This window comes from Zingiber officinale, chromosome 7A, assembly GCF_018446385.1.
Source record: "Zingiber officinale cultivar Zhangliang chromosome 7A, Zo_v1.1, whole genome shotgun sequence".
In the NCBI taxonomy this organism is placed as follows: Eukaryota; Viridiplantae; Streptophyta; class Magnoliopsida; order Zingiberales; family Zingiberaceae; genus Zingiber; species Zingiber officinale.
The window spans coordinates 132,366,125-132,383,525 of NC_055998.1; the positions used below are offsets into that span (position 1 = coordinate 132,366,125).

Genomic DNA, 17,401 nt, shown 5'->3' on the forward strand with positions numbered 1-17,401 from the left:
TGACCAATCCGGAGGAAAACTTTTTTCCTTAACTTTATCGAGATTCAAATCCTTACCCTATGATAATACCTATGCTCCACGCTAACCAACTTAATTTTATCATGAAGACAGATGATATATTAGTCTAAAAAAATAATTAATCAGACCGGGTAACATCGAGCTTGGAGTGACCAGTCCGACCCCACAGAAGTTTCCCACTGGCCATCACGATAAATCAAGAAGCGCTCGTAGTGAATAATCTAGGAGTCCAATATCCTTTAATTACGTACGGATGATATATTAGTCTAGCATTTTAGATCAACAGTTCATTAAAAATAATTTATCTATTAATTCATCCAATTTAATTTAAGATAACGCTAGAGTTACATTATTACTTGGGACTAAATGGTCAATTTATTATACCATATAAAAGTACAACTTTAAAATATTATTTATAAATGAAAATTAATAAATATAAACATCCAACCATGCTGAATTTACTTCATTTTTTTTTATTTGAAATGTTTTAAAATTCCAAATATATTAAAAAAATACCCCTATATTATTAGGAGACACATAAACCACAAGAACAATTTGGAATCATCAGTCTAGCTCATTTTTTACTATCGGATAATTCATGGAGACGACCCAAAAGCTAAATATTTTATTTAAAACAGAGATCGAATCGAAATATCTGAGTAAAATAAAAATACGAAGGAGGGAGCGAGGGGAGAGAACGGCAATAAATGAGGCATTGGAGCCATGGATTTAGAATTGGAGCGAAGTGGTTGGAAGAACGCAGGGATTCGCGACGAGAGCGAGATGGAGACTGAATCTTCCTTTGCCCTAAGTTTTTCATCCACGATCCTCCACGACGCTGAATCCATTGTTTTTAAAAGGAGATCTTTCTTTCTTCCTTTCTTATTTTGTCCCCCTTCGTTTTGATTGATACCTTCCTTTTCCTCTTCCTTTCCAGTGAAGAATAGTTCGGTTGTTATTCTTCTTTTCCTTTTCGGTTTTTTTAACGATGCCTGCTTGAGGATTTTGTTTTTGTTTCCTCTCATCCGTTTTGTAATCAAAGTTTTGCCTTTGTTTTTTGTTATCCATTTTGGAATCCAGCAATTTGTATATGGATAGATAGATAGATAGATATACTCGGCACCATTCCTTTCCTGGTTGTTGTTGTTGTTGTTTTTCCCCCCTTTCCCCTTTCTTCTCCAATTGGTTTCTCGTCTTTGGGAGCCGAGGGAGAAGTTTAACGCTGAAGGAATCGGTGTTTTAAATCCGGGGCTCGACGGATCCGCCAACTCGATTCGTTCGGTTCAGCTGCCTGGCTGCTCTGGAGTGCATATTGGATGTGCTCAGGACCCTGCCGATGGGGTCCTGCTTGTCGGCCGACGGGCAGAGCGGTGGCTCCGGCCCGTCGTCCCAGGCGTCGCCGGCTTCAGAGGCCAGGCGGCAACGGGGGCGCTCGAAGTGGTGGCCACGGGCATCGCCAGAGGAGGAGGAGCTCTACGGGATCCCGGGGAGGAAGTTTCGAAATGGCTCCACCAGCGCAGCGTCGCTATTCACCCAGCAGGGCAAGAAAGGGACTAACCAGGACGCCATGATCGTTTGGGAGGTCTGTCGTATTCCTTCTGGTGATTTTTACAATTGGTTATTTGAATCTGTGTGGATGTTTGCCATCTATTTTTCATGACAACAAAATAGTAACATTACCATCCAATCAATTCTTGGTTCTTGTCTACTTTTTATGTTTGATTGCAACATTCTCCAGTTGTTGCAAACACGATTACTGTTTTTCTTTAAAAAAACTATTAATTGAACATATTTTGTAGATTATTATGTAGTTCAATTCGAACAAATCGACTCGAAAATGATGTTTACTTTGAGTTTTTCCCCTTTCACAATGATGTTTATTTTGAACATAGCATGTTATGTTTTCATTGAGATTACCTTATTTGCTTTTCACAATTTCATATTTGACATGCAGAATTTTGGTGATAGGAGTGATACAGTCTTTTGTGGCGTTTTTGATGGTCATGGTCCCAATGGCCACATGGTGGCAGGGAAAGTAAGAGATATTCTCCCTTTGAATCTACGAGCTAGTTGGCAGCTAATTATAGGAAATGATCAATCCAAAGAGAATAATACCAACACCGTGAATTCGAATGGAATCCCATCTGCAATCCCCATGGATGTGCCCATAGCTTCTACTACCTTTCGAGAGAGGGACAGACATTCGAAATTCTTGAAAACAATGAAAGACTCGTTCCTCAAGGCTTTCAGAATAGTGGATAAAGAACTGAGATTGCATCCTGAGATCGATTGCTTCTACAGTGGAACAACTGCAGTCACTCTGTTTAAGCAGGTTGGTAACTTCCCATTCTATGTTCGCCAATTAGAACTATCATTTGTAGTTTAGTTTTGGACAGTATCCAGTAATTTCTTTGATGATAGTCTTTTTCATTTGTAGGGTCAAGATCTCATCATTGGAAATGTTGGAGACTCAAGAGCAGTTTTGGGCACTAGAGATGAAAATAATTCCTTGATTGCCATCCAGCTGACCGTGGATCTAAAACCAAGCCTACCCAGTATGTTTTTTCTTCTGTACCTTTTATCTTACTTCCGATAATGCTAATGTAAATCTATGATTATTCAAGCATCTTGGCATATTCATTTTCATAATCCATCTTTGACATATAACTTTCATTTACAAATTTTTAGATGTCCATGCAAGTGTTTAAATCATCTTTCGGTGAAGGTTCTTATAATTGATTTTTTTTTCTACGACAATATTTTCCTTTTGCAAACTGCATAGCAATGAATGATTGTCCACAGACTATATATAACTTGCTAAGCCTTCCATTAGAGTTGCACTCCATGAAATTCGATAATGAGCCAGCACAGTTCAAAAATATTTTTGGGATTGAAGATTTTTCATTTGGTCTCATTTTTAAAATTTTGAGTCTATATTTGTATCATATAGAACTTCACATTTAAGCTTTCTTACTAGCGTGCCTTCGTGTTAAACTTGGTCATTATACTTTCACATTTCATTTCATGACTCTTGGAACATGTCGGTTTGCAACTTTTTCTTCTTTATATTTCTAGGATTCATTGGCTACCTCCACATTGAGGTTATCCATTGCTGATAAACAGAAGGCCATTTTAATGATAAAGACAATTGCAAGTCCGCACATGAGCTACCTTAAGTGGTGTTTTTTTTTTTGTGTCGATTATTTGTCTGGTTTGGTTTCAGGTGTGAAGGATGAACATTGACATACTCTACTTTGTAAACTATCTCATGATATAGATGTACTTGCTTCTTTTATAAAAAATTGCATTTTGATTGGATCGCAAACGCAATAGTTGCAGTACAATTAGCATATATAAATAAGTCCTAGTTAGGTAACACTTTTGAGGTCTAGAGTTTGTTAGGAGATTTCTCAATTCTGGAAGGCATGTTCATGTGGATTTTTCTATAACCAACAGTGGGATTGCCTCTTAATTTTACTTAGAATGATTTGTATTACCATTCTCTTTCTTTGTTTATATTGATGATGACTCATTGACTCTAAATGGCATTCTTTGGACTAGGATTTAAGGTTTGTTGTCTATAAGGTGTCTTTTGTAGAGGAAAGGTGCCAATAACCAGGTGGTCTGCCTAGTGATGCTCTACTACTATTTAAGATGATATTAATATCAGTATCAAATTTCTTTTTGGTAACAAGAAAATGGAAGCTATACGAAAAATTATGGGATTCCTTTTTGTGTGTTGAATGGATAATGATGGAACGATACGAAATTATGGATAGAACATTGTGTTAATGGTATGAATTGCAGCATTGGTGCCCTTCATTTGAATGATTGAGCTTCAAATTCTTCTATGTTTCAACTTCTCTCGCACACACTCACACACATTTTAAATATCTTTCTGCACCATAAAAGCAATTAAAATGGTTCTGAGGCTTAAATTAGCTATGAAATGATGGTCAATGGTCTCGCTTCTTATCTTAGTATTTCTAATGAGTTATTTGCAGCAATCCCTTAGGTTTAATTTCTTCAAAATGTATTGATTTTTCTTTGAAGGGGAAGCTGAAAGGATTAGGCGTTGCAGAGGCCGTATCTTTGCTCTGAGGGATGAACCAGAAGTGGCTCGGGTATGGCTGCCCAATCATGATTCCCCAGGCTTGGCTATGGCACGGGCATTCGGAGATTTCTGTTTGAAGGATTTTGGTTTAATTTCTGTGCCTGAAGTTTCTTACAGGCTCATCACTGAAAATGATGACTTTATTGTTTTGGCCACCGACGGGGTGAGATGGATTCAATTCTGTTATTCGGAGATTTCTGTTTTCCCGGGCTTTTCAAATTAGTATAACCCTTTGCGAAACACATCCTTGTGAATATATCAATTTTTTTTCAGGTCTGGGATGTTTTATCCAACAATGAAGTGATAAGCATAGTTGCGTCTGCTCATGAAAGGTCATCTGCTGCTCGTTTCCTAGTTGAATCAGCTGTTCGTGCCTGGAAGTCCAAGTATCCGGCTTCAAAAATTGATGACTGCGCTGTGGTTTGCCTCTTCCTTAATATAGACACATCCAACAACTCTACTGCCGACAGTAAAGAAGCCAATGGACCACTGGATGACATCGAGATTGTCAGTTATAAACAGGGTACGGGTACGGAAGCTCCTGAAAACCATGTCTAGCTCTCATTTATATCAACAGCCTCTTTGACAGTGCCATCTGAATGCAGCGTGAGATCGGTGTGCTCTAGAGCATCTCCCAGGAGAATTCCCTGTTAGTTCTGTCAAAGTTTGTCGCAGAGCAGCAGCAAACAACAACAAGCATGACAACCATCAAGCATCATCTTAATTAGTCGAGATGCCTGCAGTTGGAGGAACATTAGTTTTCATGAGAAGAGCATCCCGACTTTATTAGAACGTCCAGGTGTTCTTTCTCCTCCTCTCTCTTTTTCTCTGTGATTTTTAAATGTCAGTGTGTAGGATTGCTTTCTTTGCACAATTCCATTTTGGTTACTGTGAGTTGCAAATCTAGTGCCATGTTCTTGTTCTCTCGAGAACTCGATGCTTCACTGTTCGTTATTCTGCCTTAGCATGTGAGGAAGCACTTTGTCGATATTTATTCATTGCTTTTTGAACTGTAAAAGATATTGTATTGCCTTTTCACACATTCTTACATGAAAGTTTTGTTACTCTACAAAGGTGTAAGGTTGCACGATAAGTCGGTCAGTAAGGACTTAGTAAATGAACTGAATTTCTGATTGATTCAACCGACCGTATACCAAAACACAAACCAACATGGCTGAGAAACTCGTGTGTGGATGGCGTTGATGTCTTTAGTACACATGTTGCATTTCTTTGATTTGTATGTATCCTTGAATCAATAATAGTTTCATGCATAATACAGAATACATAAACTTATAGTAACTCCATTTGAGATAGTGATAATGAATGTTGTACTGGACTGAAGGGAGATCAATTGGGATAGGGACACAACTCCAACCCTGACCAATGGAACAAGTTATTCACAACCTCGGAGTCCAACCAGGCTTGATTTAGTCATGCAAAATTCCATTCATCATGAAGTTTTCACAATGGAGGAGCATTCCCATTCATCACCTACTGATCTATTTGTTGCTACTCAGCATTCCGAATTAATACTTTTTGCAAGGAAACACACGAGAAATGAAATTGTGCAGAGGAATAATTATTTGATCTAGGCATAGATTCAGGCAAAGAATGTATTGGAGAATCACTGAGAGCTTAGGATAGTTCTAGGCATAGATTCAGGTCATAATCATCCTAATATTAGGATAAAACTTAGGGCAAGCCTGCGCCGTAACACGAGTGAGAGGGTGTTGACGGTGACCGAAAACACCCTTCTGATGCTTAACTCAAATAGGAATATTCTCGGATAGGGATGTTTTCACAGAGCGTATAAAGATATTCTCGGATGAAGATATTCCTAAAGAATATGAGTACATCAAGTTTTATCCCGGATTGGTTATATGAAATTTTTACTATATCATTGTCTATATTTAAATAAATTTTATTTTATTTTATTATTCTAAGTCTTTATTTTTAAAATATCATCATTTATATATATTTATCATAGTTTTACAATGCTTAACTGATATATATATATATATATATATAGAATTGATACTGTGCGCGACGCGCACAGTGCGCGACTGTGCGCGTCGCGCACAATATCAGTGTTTTTTTTTATTTTTAAATTAAAAAATAATTAAAAAATTTCTTTACGATTTTATTTATAGGGTTCAGGCTTTGGGTATAGTGTTAAAACTATTTTTTTTTTAGATTTTACCTGAAGGGTTTAGGCTTTCTAATTAAGTTATAGTGTTTGGTTTAAAAAAAAAATTAAAATAAAATTAATTTAAGTATTTATTGAGTATTGTAATGTGTTTAAGGGATATATCTATATATTAAATTTTAAATAAGGAAATGTTGAATTTTTTAAATTCAAAAAACTAAAAAAAAATTAAAAATAAAAAATAAAAAAAACTGATATTGTGCGCGACGCGCACAGTCGCGCACAATATCAATACTCATATATATATATATATATATATATATATAGGTGCTCCGAGTCATCCACTAAAAAAAAGCGAGATTACTGGTAGAATAATCTGTCGTAATTCCTTTGTTGAACTGGTTTAGTGACGAAATTATGACGGAATATCGTTTGTCAAGAGATAATCCGCCCGGAAAGATTTTACCGACGGAATTTAGATTTCGTCGGTATACACCGACAACAGAATTTAAATTCTGTAATAATATTTTCTGATGGAAATTAAATTTCTGTAGTAAGTTTTGCCGATGGAAACAGTGTTTCCGTCGGCAATATCTATATGATATTTCCAACAGAAACATAGTTTCTATCGATAAACCATTTCGATGTTTATTGATGGAATCAATATTTCATCGGTATTCCATCGGTAATTGAAAAAAAAATCAATAGTCATTTATATTCAGGATTACCATATTTACAATTTTCATATATACAAAAAATCATTACAGACGATGATATTTCATACATACAAACAATCACATACATCCATACAATCACATCTACACATACAAACACATTTCATACATCTTAACAATCTATACATACATTTCATACAAACTACAATATTACAAAGACAAATAAACTAACATCCATATAAACAAACATACTAAATTATGGAAACAAACTGATAGAAAATATCTAAATATCCAACAATTAAAATCATCTAAAATAAATAAAATCTAAACAAATCATAATAATAGAAAAAAAAATAAACCATCCAAATATCCATATCTAAATAAATACCATGATAAAAAATATTCCAAATAATACATCCATATATAAGATAGTAATAACAAGTTTTACAAAAAGTCAAATTCGATAGATTTATATGTATAATCAAACATTTTACTTATATATATAACTAATTTTGATACAGGGATAGAAATAAGCAGATAAAGATGATCATCAATATGTCAATAGGTCAGAAGTCTGAAACATACAGTAATACAATATTTAAAAATGAGCAGATTAAAATATCAAAATAGAATAAATATATTTTGTATGGTTTATGTATGACCGCTCGTATATGGGCCACGAGAGCCTCATGATTAGCTCTCCTCCCATCATCCTCAACTCACCTCTGCTCATCAACAACCCTCCTCTGCTCCTTAGCGGTCATCCACTGATTCATCCTCTGATCCATTGAGGCAACTTAAGCTCGTAGTTCTTGATTTTCTTGTTTTAAAGACTAGACCTTAGTAAAAGAAGAGAAAGAGAAACCATCATGACTTCTAGGAGTCTTCAAATGATCAAATGCAACTTTGACATGAAAGCCAAGGCCATAGAGGGTAGAATTTTTTGTCCATGCATCGATAACATCAAAATAAATCTCATTTAGCGCCTCGATGGATGGATGCTGTGACCCCCCTCTGCTGGTGGCTGAGATGCCTGAGTCACTCTATTTGTCATTTGATTTTGTGTGGAAAAATATAATCAAGATGTGTCATCCTAAAAGTAATCAAGATAGAAATAATTAAATGTAATAAAGTTAATAATCTTATATGTATAGCGTGAGATAGAGGATCAACAAATGTGTCATCCTTCTTCTTTTGGGTCTTGAGAAAGATCTTCATACAAGTTGATTGACAAGCTAGTTCACGCTCTTATATACACAAATAATTTGGGACAAAATTATACAAGTTTGGTAATAAATATAAAATTTGCTTATATAATTTTAAATTAAACACCATGACATGCTCAACACTAGATCTGAATTCTGATGTATGCCTAGCGGTTCCGTTGCTCAGGTCACCTAGCTATGTATTTTTATTTGCTCGAGTCTTTTCAGTATTTGTTTGCCACTTTTCTGCAGTCCAGGTGGTCTTCCATGCACTCCAAATCTCATCGGAAATATATCCCTGTCTAGTGCTCTTCTTTCTCATATAGTAAAGTATGTCTCTGTAAAGTTTGGAATAATAACTATTCCAAGTATCTGTAAATAGTTCTTCGTGCCCTTCCTCCCATATATATTTTTTCTACAATTATAAGTTAAAAATTTAATTTCTTTAAGGATAAATATATTATAGAATACTAAATATATTAAATTTACTTACTAAAAATTTATTAATAAAATATTTTCGTCTCTTGTCTACATGCCTATATATAATACCAGAAGTGTATACTCGTTCTTTAAAATTTTCAGTAATATATGTGATAACTCGGTGTGTCACGCCCCCAGAAGAGTCCCTGTCCGAGAAAATTTCGGCAGCATCTCCCCTGTACGGCAGACAATCAAAATTTTCTACAAGCACTAAATACTCAGCCACAGGCGGCTGGAATAATAACAGTAATAAAAATCAATCACCACGCAGTTTTTATATATATATTCAGCCTCTGGCTGACACAACCACGCAGTAATAATACTTTGACTCGAAATCAACCCTACTCAAATCCGATTTTTCTTACCTCTTCTGCCGTTCAGGCAGGCATGTAGTAGAGTAAATCCAAATCATACGAAAAGTTCATCCAACGGAAAGATTCCATACAATATCCATATGTAAATCCAAAACAAAACTAAAATAAAGTCTGATAGCGAAAAGCTAAAATGAAACAACTTAAAAACTAGCAGCGGAGTAGCACTACGTGCAGTGGGGACTAGCGACTGGAACTCCCTCCTGACAGCATCAACCTGAAAATAACAACAATGGAGGCGGGGTGAGTCCAACACTCAGCAGGTACAGTTGATATGCAAAGTAAAGAAACAACACCTAGCACTAATCATGCGTACAGTCTCCTGATAAGAAAGATAAGAATGCATCTGAAATAAACAGGAGAATACTGTACTAACCAGGTCCTGAGTATAAGGTCAAACAGTCCGAGGGATAAGGAATCCTGTATGCATGTCAAACATAGGTATCCAAACAATATGCAGCATATAAACGTAAACACAAACACAGCAATAAATGCATCATGCACATGATGCCAATGATGCGTCCCGGTCACCCCCGACGATCATCTCATACAAAAGTGAGGCCGAGTGGGTAGGGTCGTGACAACCGTGACTCTGTCGTCACTACTCCCGATGAGTGACCGAGTGGACGGATGTGTCGGAGTACACCTATCCTCCTACCCCAAATCATAGATGGGGAGCGAATGCTCTCAACTCCGACTCAAAGACGGGAGGAATCACTGGATAACACGTTGTGTCACACTACCCATGAGCGGACCAACGGTGCCTAACAGAGTCCCTGCTGCAACACACTCATCCTGAATCGACCACTAACCCATGAGTGGTGGTGTGTGCAGATCCATGTAACTGGCGATGTGCTCAACAATAATGGAGCGGACTATCGCACAGCATGCAATCATGCAAATGATGCATGACAATAACCATATAAACATCCTGACCTAATCCATATATATAGAAAAGTGCACCCTAGGTCAACGAATCATATCGAATCAAAGGTACACAGAAGGTATAAAAACCTAGGTCCTGAACATGGTCAAGCATGGCATATCACTACCCCTATAAGCATGTACAAACAGGTAAAATATACCTGAGATGCAAAACCAATCAATCAATCAAGCATGTAAGATTTGGGTAGTGATTAACCGAAACAGATAAGAAACACAATTAATGCAACATGTTAATTTAATTACTAAGCATATCAAATGACATAAGTCAAAAGTACCCGCCTCCAATAGGAATGTCCAAATCCGACATCGAGATACTCGTCTCGCGTCAAAATCCTGTATCCAATAAATACATTTTTATTTAGCTAAAATTCGAATGAATTGCTAAATAAATCCTTAAAACCATTTAGGGCAAAACCCTAAATAATAATCATCAACTTATCTAAATAAAGTCTAACGATAAATTAGGGTTAGTTACCTAATCCCCAATCCACCATTAGATCAATTCCAAACTACCTAATCCTATCAATCAATCATCAACAACATGATCAAAGTAAAACCCTAAACCTTACCTCAGTTCACAATCCAAATGACTGCAGTGAAAGGTTGCTTGCTGCTGAAAAATCCTCCACACTACCAGGATAAAAATAAAATCCACAACAACAATTAAATACCCTATACTATCAATTAGGCAGCACCCATAAATCTGTAAATCTGAGCCTCAAACCAAAAATACCTAAATTTCCTTACCTATCTCGTAGCTGTGTTTGTTGATCCACACCAGGTCTGTTGCTGCCAACTTAAATTTATTGCTGCTGGAACTCTAATTGTTACTGTCGGAACACTGCACAGCAGAGCCCTTCCTCACTGTTTCCCCCTGCCTCTCCAATTTTCTGGTGACGAGATCAGAAACAAGGAAGAAAATCAGTACCCAAGAAACAAGAAATCACCTCCGCAGATCAAATCCACAACACAGCTTGGTATAGCCCTTACCTTCAAGGTTCGGCTAGGGCAGAGGCGACGGGGTGGAGAAGGCCGGCGGCACTACGGATGGCGACGCCGTCGGGTGGAGAAAACGCGGCTGAGAAGATGACTAAGGCTCAGGGAAGATCGCCGGCAAACGAAGGGGTCGGCTAGGGCAAAGAGCGAAACTGCCGGAGTTCTTGTGGCTGATACTCGGCGTCGGCAGAGGAGAAGATGTAAGAGGAAGGAGATGGCATCGGGCTCGGGGGAAATTTGTACCGGCCGGGGAAGAGGCGGTTAGGGCTCGGGTTCGCGAGGGGAAAGGAGTAAACGGCGACACAAAGAAATGAAAAGAGAAAATAAATAAAGAAAAAGGAATTTAGAAATCCAACTTTTCCTCATTTAAATGGGGTAGCCTAAACAGGCTTTTCCGGACCCCGTTTTTATCCCCGTCAACTCATCCGTACGAGCTCCGAAAAATTCCCGAAAAATTTCCAAAATTTCCGGAAAAATTTCCTAAATCATATTCGCCTATTTCCGGTATTTTACATTCTCCCCCACTTATAAAAATTTGGTCCCCAAATTTCGTTATCTACCATCAGCAAGTACTAACAACAGATATAGAATATAAATGCTGAACGGTAAATAAATCACATACCTCAAGTGAAAAGATGGGGATATCGAGCTCGGATAGTGTCCTCGAGCTCCCAAGTAGCCTTCTCGTCCGAATGATGCTGCCATCCGACTTTAACCAGCCGGATGGTCTTGTTCCGCAACTGACGCTCCTTCCGGTCGAGAATCCGTACCGGAACCTCCTCATAGGTAATGTCAGGCTGAACTGGAACTGGGATATCTGCCAGCACATGCGTCGGGTCGGGCACGTATCTCCTCAGCATCGATACGTGGAATACATCGTGAACGCCTGACAAGGACGGTGGTAGTGCCAATCGGTAAGCTACAGCTCCGATCCTCTCCAAGATCTCGAAAGGACCAATGTACCGCGGAGTTAGCTTACCTCTGAGGCCAAATCTCTTCACCCCTTTCGTGGGTGAAACTCGTAGAAATACATGGTCGCCAACAGAGAACTCTAGTGGTCTGCGTCTCCGATCAGCATAACTCTTCTGGCGATCCTGCGCCTCTGACATCCTCCGTCTGATAGTACGGACCAACTCTGCATCCTGCTGAACTCTATGAGGTCCCAACAACTGAGCCTCTCCAACCTCATCCCAAAGGACGGTGTCCGACAAGGTCTACCGTATAACGCCTCAAACGGTGCCATCCGGATAGCCGAATGGAAGCCGTTGTTGTAGGCAACTCTACCAACGGCAGATGGTCCTCCCAATCGCCTCCAAAATCCATAACACATGACCTCAGCAGGTCCTCTAAAGTCTGAATAGTCCGCCTCGACCGCCCATCCGTCTGTGGATGAAAGGTCAGATCAAACGGAGCTGCATCAAGGCCTCGCCGCAGATCCGCGTAAACGAGATGTAAACCGTGGATCTCTATCCAAATGATACTCAACGGAACACTATGTAGCCCGATAATCTCTCGACAACACAAATCTGCTAATCGATCCAGGGATCGGTCCTCGAATCGCTAAGAAGTGCGCTGATTTGGTTAATCGATCAACGATTACCCAAATCGCGTCATGGCCTCGTCGTGTCCTCGGCAACCCTACCACAAAGTCCATGGTAATGTGATCCCACTTCCACTCGTGAATAGGAATCATCAAGTAATCCCGCAGTCTGTTCAGCCTTCACCTGCTGAGACAAGACATCTAGCTACGAACCGCGATATCTTTCTTCATGCTGTTCCACCGGAACGCCTCAAGTCTCGATACATACGGGTCCCACCTGGATGTATCGTAAATCGACAATGTGCCTCCTGTAGTAGCTCCTGTAAGACCGTGAGACCGAGGTACACATAATCTGCCTCGGAAGTATATAATACCCTCCTCGTCTCGTAAACTCGGTCACGCCTGCTATCTCGATCGACAATAAACCGCAAATGCCGATCATCGGCTGGCCTCTGGATCCTCGTCCCGATCGACGATCGAGCAACCATGGTAACCGAATACCGCCTGCCGGTCCTCGCCTCAAGATCTAATTCAGAAACTCAATCAAGTCCGTGATCAAGTCCGGCAAGCCAAAGTCCTCTCGACTTCCGCCGAGTGCATTCAGAACCACATTAGCTTTCCTGTGGTGGTAGCTAATGGTACAATCGTAGTCCTTCAGAACTCCATCCATCTCCTCCGTCGGAGATTAACTCCTTCCGAGTGAAAATGTATTTGAGACTCTTATGATCGTGAGAATCTCAAATGTGATACCGTATAAATGATGACGCCAAAGCTTCGAGCAAAGATGATGGCGGCTAACTCCAAATCATGAACTGGTAGTTCTTCTCATGCTCCTTCACCGACGAGAAGCATAAGAGACTACTCGGCCGTGCTGCATCAGAGAGACGCGTCGGTGTAAAGTACAAATCCATCCTCTCCGGAAGGTAAAACCAAAACTGGACCCGACACTAATCTCCGCTCAGCTGGAAGCCGGTCTCGCAATCCTCGGACCATATGAACTTCACGCCTTTCCGGGTAAGACATGTCAGTGGCATAGCAATACGAGAAGCCCTCGACAAAACGCGGTAATATCCCGCCAAACCCGTAAAATTGCGGATCTCGAATCGACTTTACCGCTCCCAACCGTGATGACCTCGATCTTCTGAGGATCAACTGAAATACCCCTGCTAGAAACCACGTGTCCCAGAAACCCAACTGAGGATAGCCAGAATGCACACTTGCTGAACTTTGCGTACATCTGATGTCGTCGAAGAATCTCTAAGACTGTGCGAAGATGCTGTGCATGCTCCTCCTCGGAACGAGAGTAGACCAATATGTCATCAATGAAAACGATAACAAACTGATCCAGATACTCCAGAAAGATGCGGTTCATCAAGTCCATAAACACCGCTGGAGCATTGGTAAGCCCAAATGGCATTACCAAAAACTCATAATGACCGTATCTGGTACGGAAAGCTGTCTTCTGGATATCAGAATCTCTGACTCTCAGCTGATGATATCCGGATCGCAGATCAATCTTAGAATACACTGATGTACCTCTGAGCTAATCAAACAAATCCTCGATCCGTGGTAATGGATATTTATTTCTGATGGTAACTGCATTCAGCTGCCTGTAGTCAATACACAACCTCATAGTACCATCCTTTTTCTTGACAAACAGAACTGGAGAACCCCATGGTGAAACACTAGGGCGAATGAATCCTCTGTCTAAAAGCTCCTGGAGTTGAACCTTCAGCTCGTTCAACTCTTTTGGTGCCATACGATACGGAGCTTTCGATGTCGGCGCAGTTCCCGGAATCAGCTCAATAGCGAACTCCACTAGCCTTCTGGGAGGCAAACCCGCTCCTCCGAAATACATCCGTACTCCGACAACAGAACGCTTGAGAGTCGAACTACCATCGCCCTCGTGATCGATCAATGACAACAAAACCATGATACCGTGGTGACAAGAACTCAGGCTCGAATCGCTGAAATAATCGAGATGCCGTCGTCTCGATGCCGGTGAAACTCCACGAGGGTTGGTTCGGAGGCCGGAAGGTCACCCTCGTCGGCAATCAACGGTAGCATGATAAACGACAACCAATCCATGCCAAGAATGACATCAAACTCGACCATCTCCAATACTAGAAGATCTACCGTAAGTATCATGTTGCTAAAGTCTAACGGCAACCTCTCGATCTCCGGGTGACGCTAAAGTATCACCGCACGGTAGGGAGACAACAATCGCCGCAACCTAACAAAGAGGTAATCTACCAATCTCCCGCATAAAGGTACGGATATAAAAGAATGCGAACTACCAAGATCAATCAAAATATCAGCAGAGAATGCATAAATAGAAATCGTATCATGGAAAACGGATCCGTCGGCTCGCTGAGCATCCTCTCAGGTGATCGCATCGGCGGCGGAGGAGGAGGTGGTAATGCCGCCAGCGGCTGCTGCGGGCTGGACTATGTGCCAGATAAGACTGAGAGGATGGTGACTGATACTGTGCAGCTGGCTGGGACTGAGTCTGATACTGCCCCTGAGTCGGATAATAAGGTCCTGAAGCAAAACTCTGGGGTGCTACAGAAGCACTGGAGTACTCCTGTCCAAGCATGCCAAATGCTTTGCTGCGGAAGCACTCGCTGCTGGCCAGGTGAAGATTGGGCTCTCGCCCTCCTCGATATGTACCAGACTGACTCGACTGTCCTCCATGATCAGCTGACAATCTCGGCTCTGGTGCCCCGGCAGTTTGCAATAAAAGCAAACTGACTGTCCCAGAGAGCAAGCTGGGGTGAGGTGATCTCTGGATCCACATCTGAAACAATGAGTATCACCGGAAGGTGGTTGCCGGTTCTGCTGAGAAAACCGGGAACGTCCTGAAGAAGACCGCCCTGATTTCTGAGGCCTACGAGACGCCCCAGAAGTACCCTGACCTGACCGTCTGCGACTACTCTGTGGCTGTCCTGTCGCCTGTGTCTGCTGGACCTGCTCTGATGTCTGACCCGTATGCTTTCTTTTCCTATCCGGATATGCTGTCTACCGAGCTAACTCTATCATCAAAGCTCGATTCAATGCATCAGAGTAAGATGTAATCCCTAATCCGGCAAGTTGTACATGCAGATAACCATCCAATCCCTGTATAAACTGCATCATGCGAGTTCTGTCCTCCGCAACTAACTCTGGACAAAACTGAGCCAACCGGAGGAATTCAGTATTATACTCGGTCACTGAGCGATTATTCTGCCTCAGACTCATAAAATCCTGTCGGCGAGCCATCTGATAAGACAATGGAAAGAAGCGGCTCTCAAAAGCCTCTCGAACCTGGTCCATGTGACGTCACCACCAATAATAACCGAGTAACCCACTGCATTAGCTTCATCCCGTAAATGATAAGCAGCCAGCTGCTTTCTCCCACTCCGAGCAAGCCATATAGAAGAAAGTCTGCTCCATAGTCTCTATCCATGACAGAGCCATACTCGGATCGAGATCCGCGGAAAAGAGTGAAACGAGTCTTCATCGACTCACCGGTGTTGGAATCCTAGCCTGCAGACAATATCGAGTCAGGTGGACTACCGCAGAATCAAGGAAATACTGGAGCCGATACTACTGTGGTACTGCTGGAATATACCGGAGGAGGAACTCCTGTCAGATATACCGGAGCATATGCCGGGGTACTGCCTGGGGAACAAAAGTGGTGGCACTGGAGGTATGGTAGGTAATGGTACGGATATGGTGCACCGCCATCAGAGGCATCGGGGTACAAAGCACCGGTATAGGATACAATCGAGATCCAAGTGGTGGTGGCGAATACGCCTGAGGTCGCTACTGAGCAGTATGTGCACACCAATGGTACCACGGTACTGTAAATGTGGTAGGAGTGGATACCGCTTGTGGCCAAAGTAGGTATCTCTACAGGAGCTATCGGGATTTGAGAGCCCGATGCTCCTGCTGCATCCTGAGTCTGTCCCTGACCGACTCACTAACAGTGGGCATCTCGGCATATCCGGAGATCCGTGGTCCTCGCACGTGGTCGCCCAGCACCACGTCTCGCAGCAATACGAGTAGATCGTCTCATATCTGTTAAATTAAATTACGGATATCAATACCAATATAACCAACATAAAATAACAACATACCTATTTCCCGTCTGTGTCCAGTCCCCAATTGACCTCAAAATTCCGAACGTATCGCCGGAAATCCAAATAAATCCCAAACGGAAATCCAAAACATAACCATATCGAAACGATAATGCCCAGTTTGACTCGCAAACTGGCTAACCCAAATATCCGTAATACCAACAATGTATCCGATAAATCTCCGTAACACCATAAGGTGTATTATATTCCGCCCGATACCAAATAAATTGTATCGATAAACCCAAAATCCAAAATACGAAAATCCAACAAGTATCGCCAAACTTGCGCTCCGATACCAAGTAAATAAATTAGTATCGTTATCCCAAACATCCAAAATACGAAAACAAAAGATCGTATACGTGCTCCGATACCACTAAATTGTCACGCCCCTAGAGTCCGAAAATTTCGGCAGCATCTCCCCCGGACAATCAAAATTTTCTACAAGACTAAATACTCAGCCACAGGTAATTTAGAATAATATTAAAATCAATCACCGTTTATATATATATATTCAGCCTACACGGCTGAAACTAATACTCGACTCGAAATCAACCCTACTCAACTACACTCAGAAGCCCAATCCGATTTTTCTTACCTCTTCTAAGCATGTAGTAGAGTAAATCCAAATCATACGAAAAGTTCATCCAACGGAAAGATTCCATACAATATCCATATGTAAATCCAAAACAAAACTAAAATAAAGTCCGATAGCGAAAAGCTAAATGAAACAACTTAAAACTAGCAGTGGAGTAGCACTACGTGCAGTGGGGACTAGCGACTGGAACTCTCCTGAC

At 40.9% G+C, this 17,401-nt stretch overlaps 1 protein-coding gene across 2 annotated transcripts; it reads left to right on the forward strand.

The window, feature by feature from the left end:
• The first annotated feature begins 680 nt into the window (after nucleotides 1–680).
• LOC122002629 (probable protein phosphatase 2C 33) lies at nucleotides 681–5,196 on the forward strand. Of its 2 annotated transcripts, none has more exons than XM_042557862.1 (6): nucleotides 681–1,600; nucleotides 1,973–2,350; nucleotides 2,456–2,573; nucleotides 4,072–4,295; nucleotides 4,406–4,661; nucleotides 4,738–5,196. In XM_042557862.1, exons 1-6 carry the CDS (start codon nucleotides 1,355–1,357, stop codon nucleotides 4,740–4,742), a joined length of 1,227 nt encoding a protein of 408 aa, XP_042413796.1. In that variant the 5' UTR covers nucleotides 681–1,354; the 3' UTR covers nucleotides 4,743–5,196. The 2 variants fall into 2 exon arrangements, with proteins under 2 accessions (XP_042413796.1, XP_042413797.1); XM_042557863.1 differs by having other exon boundaries at nucleotides 4,406–4,655.
• Nucleotides 5,197–17,401: the final 12,205 nt, after the last annotated feature.

What these genes read in the sequence shown, in the direction of transcription:
- LOC122002629 (XM_042557862.1), top strand. Translation starts at nt 1,355, where the DNA reads ATGGGGTCCTGCTTGTCGGCCGACGGGCAGAGCGGTGGCTCCGGCCCG. An exon ending in CAGTCACTCTGTTTAAGCAG is followed by an intron (nt 2,351 to 2,455) that starts GTTGGTAACTTC and finishes TTTCATTTGTAG; the next exon opens with GGTCAAGATCTCATCATTGG. An exon ending in TCTAAAACCAAGCCTACCCA is followed by an intron (nt 2,574 to 4,071) that starts GTATGTTTTTTC and finishes TTTTCTTTGAAG; the next exon opens with GGGAAGCTGAAAGGATTAGG.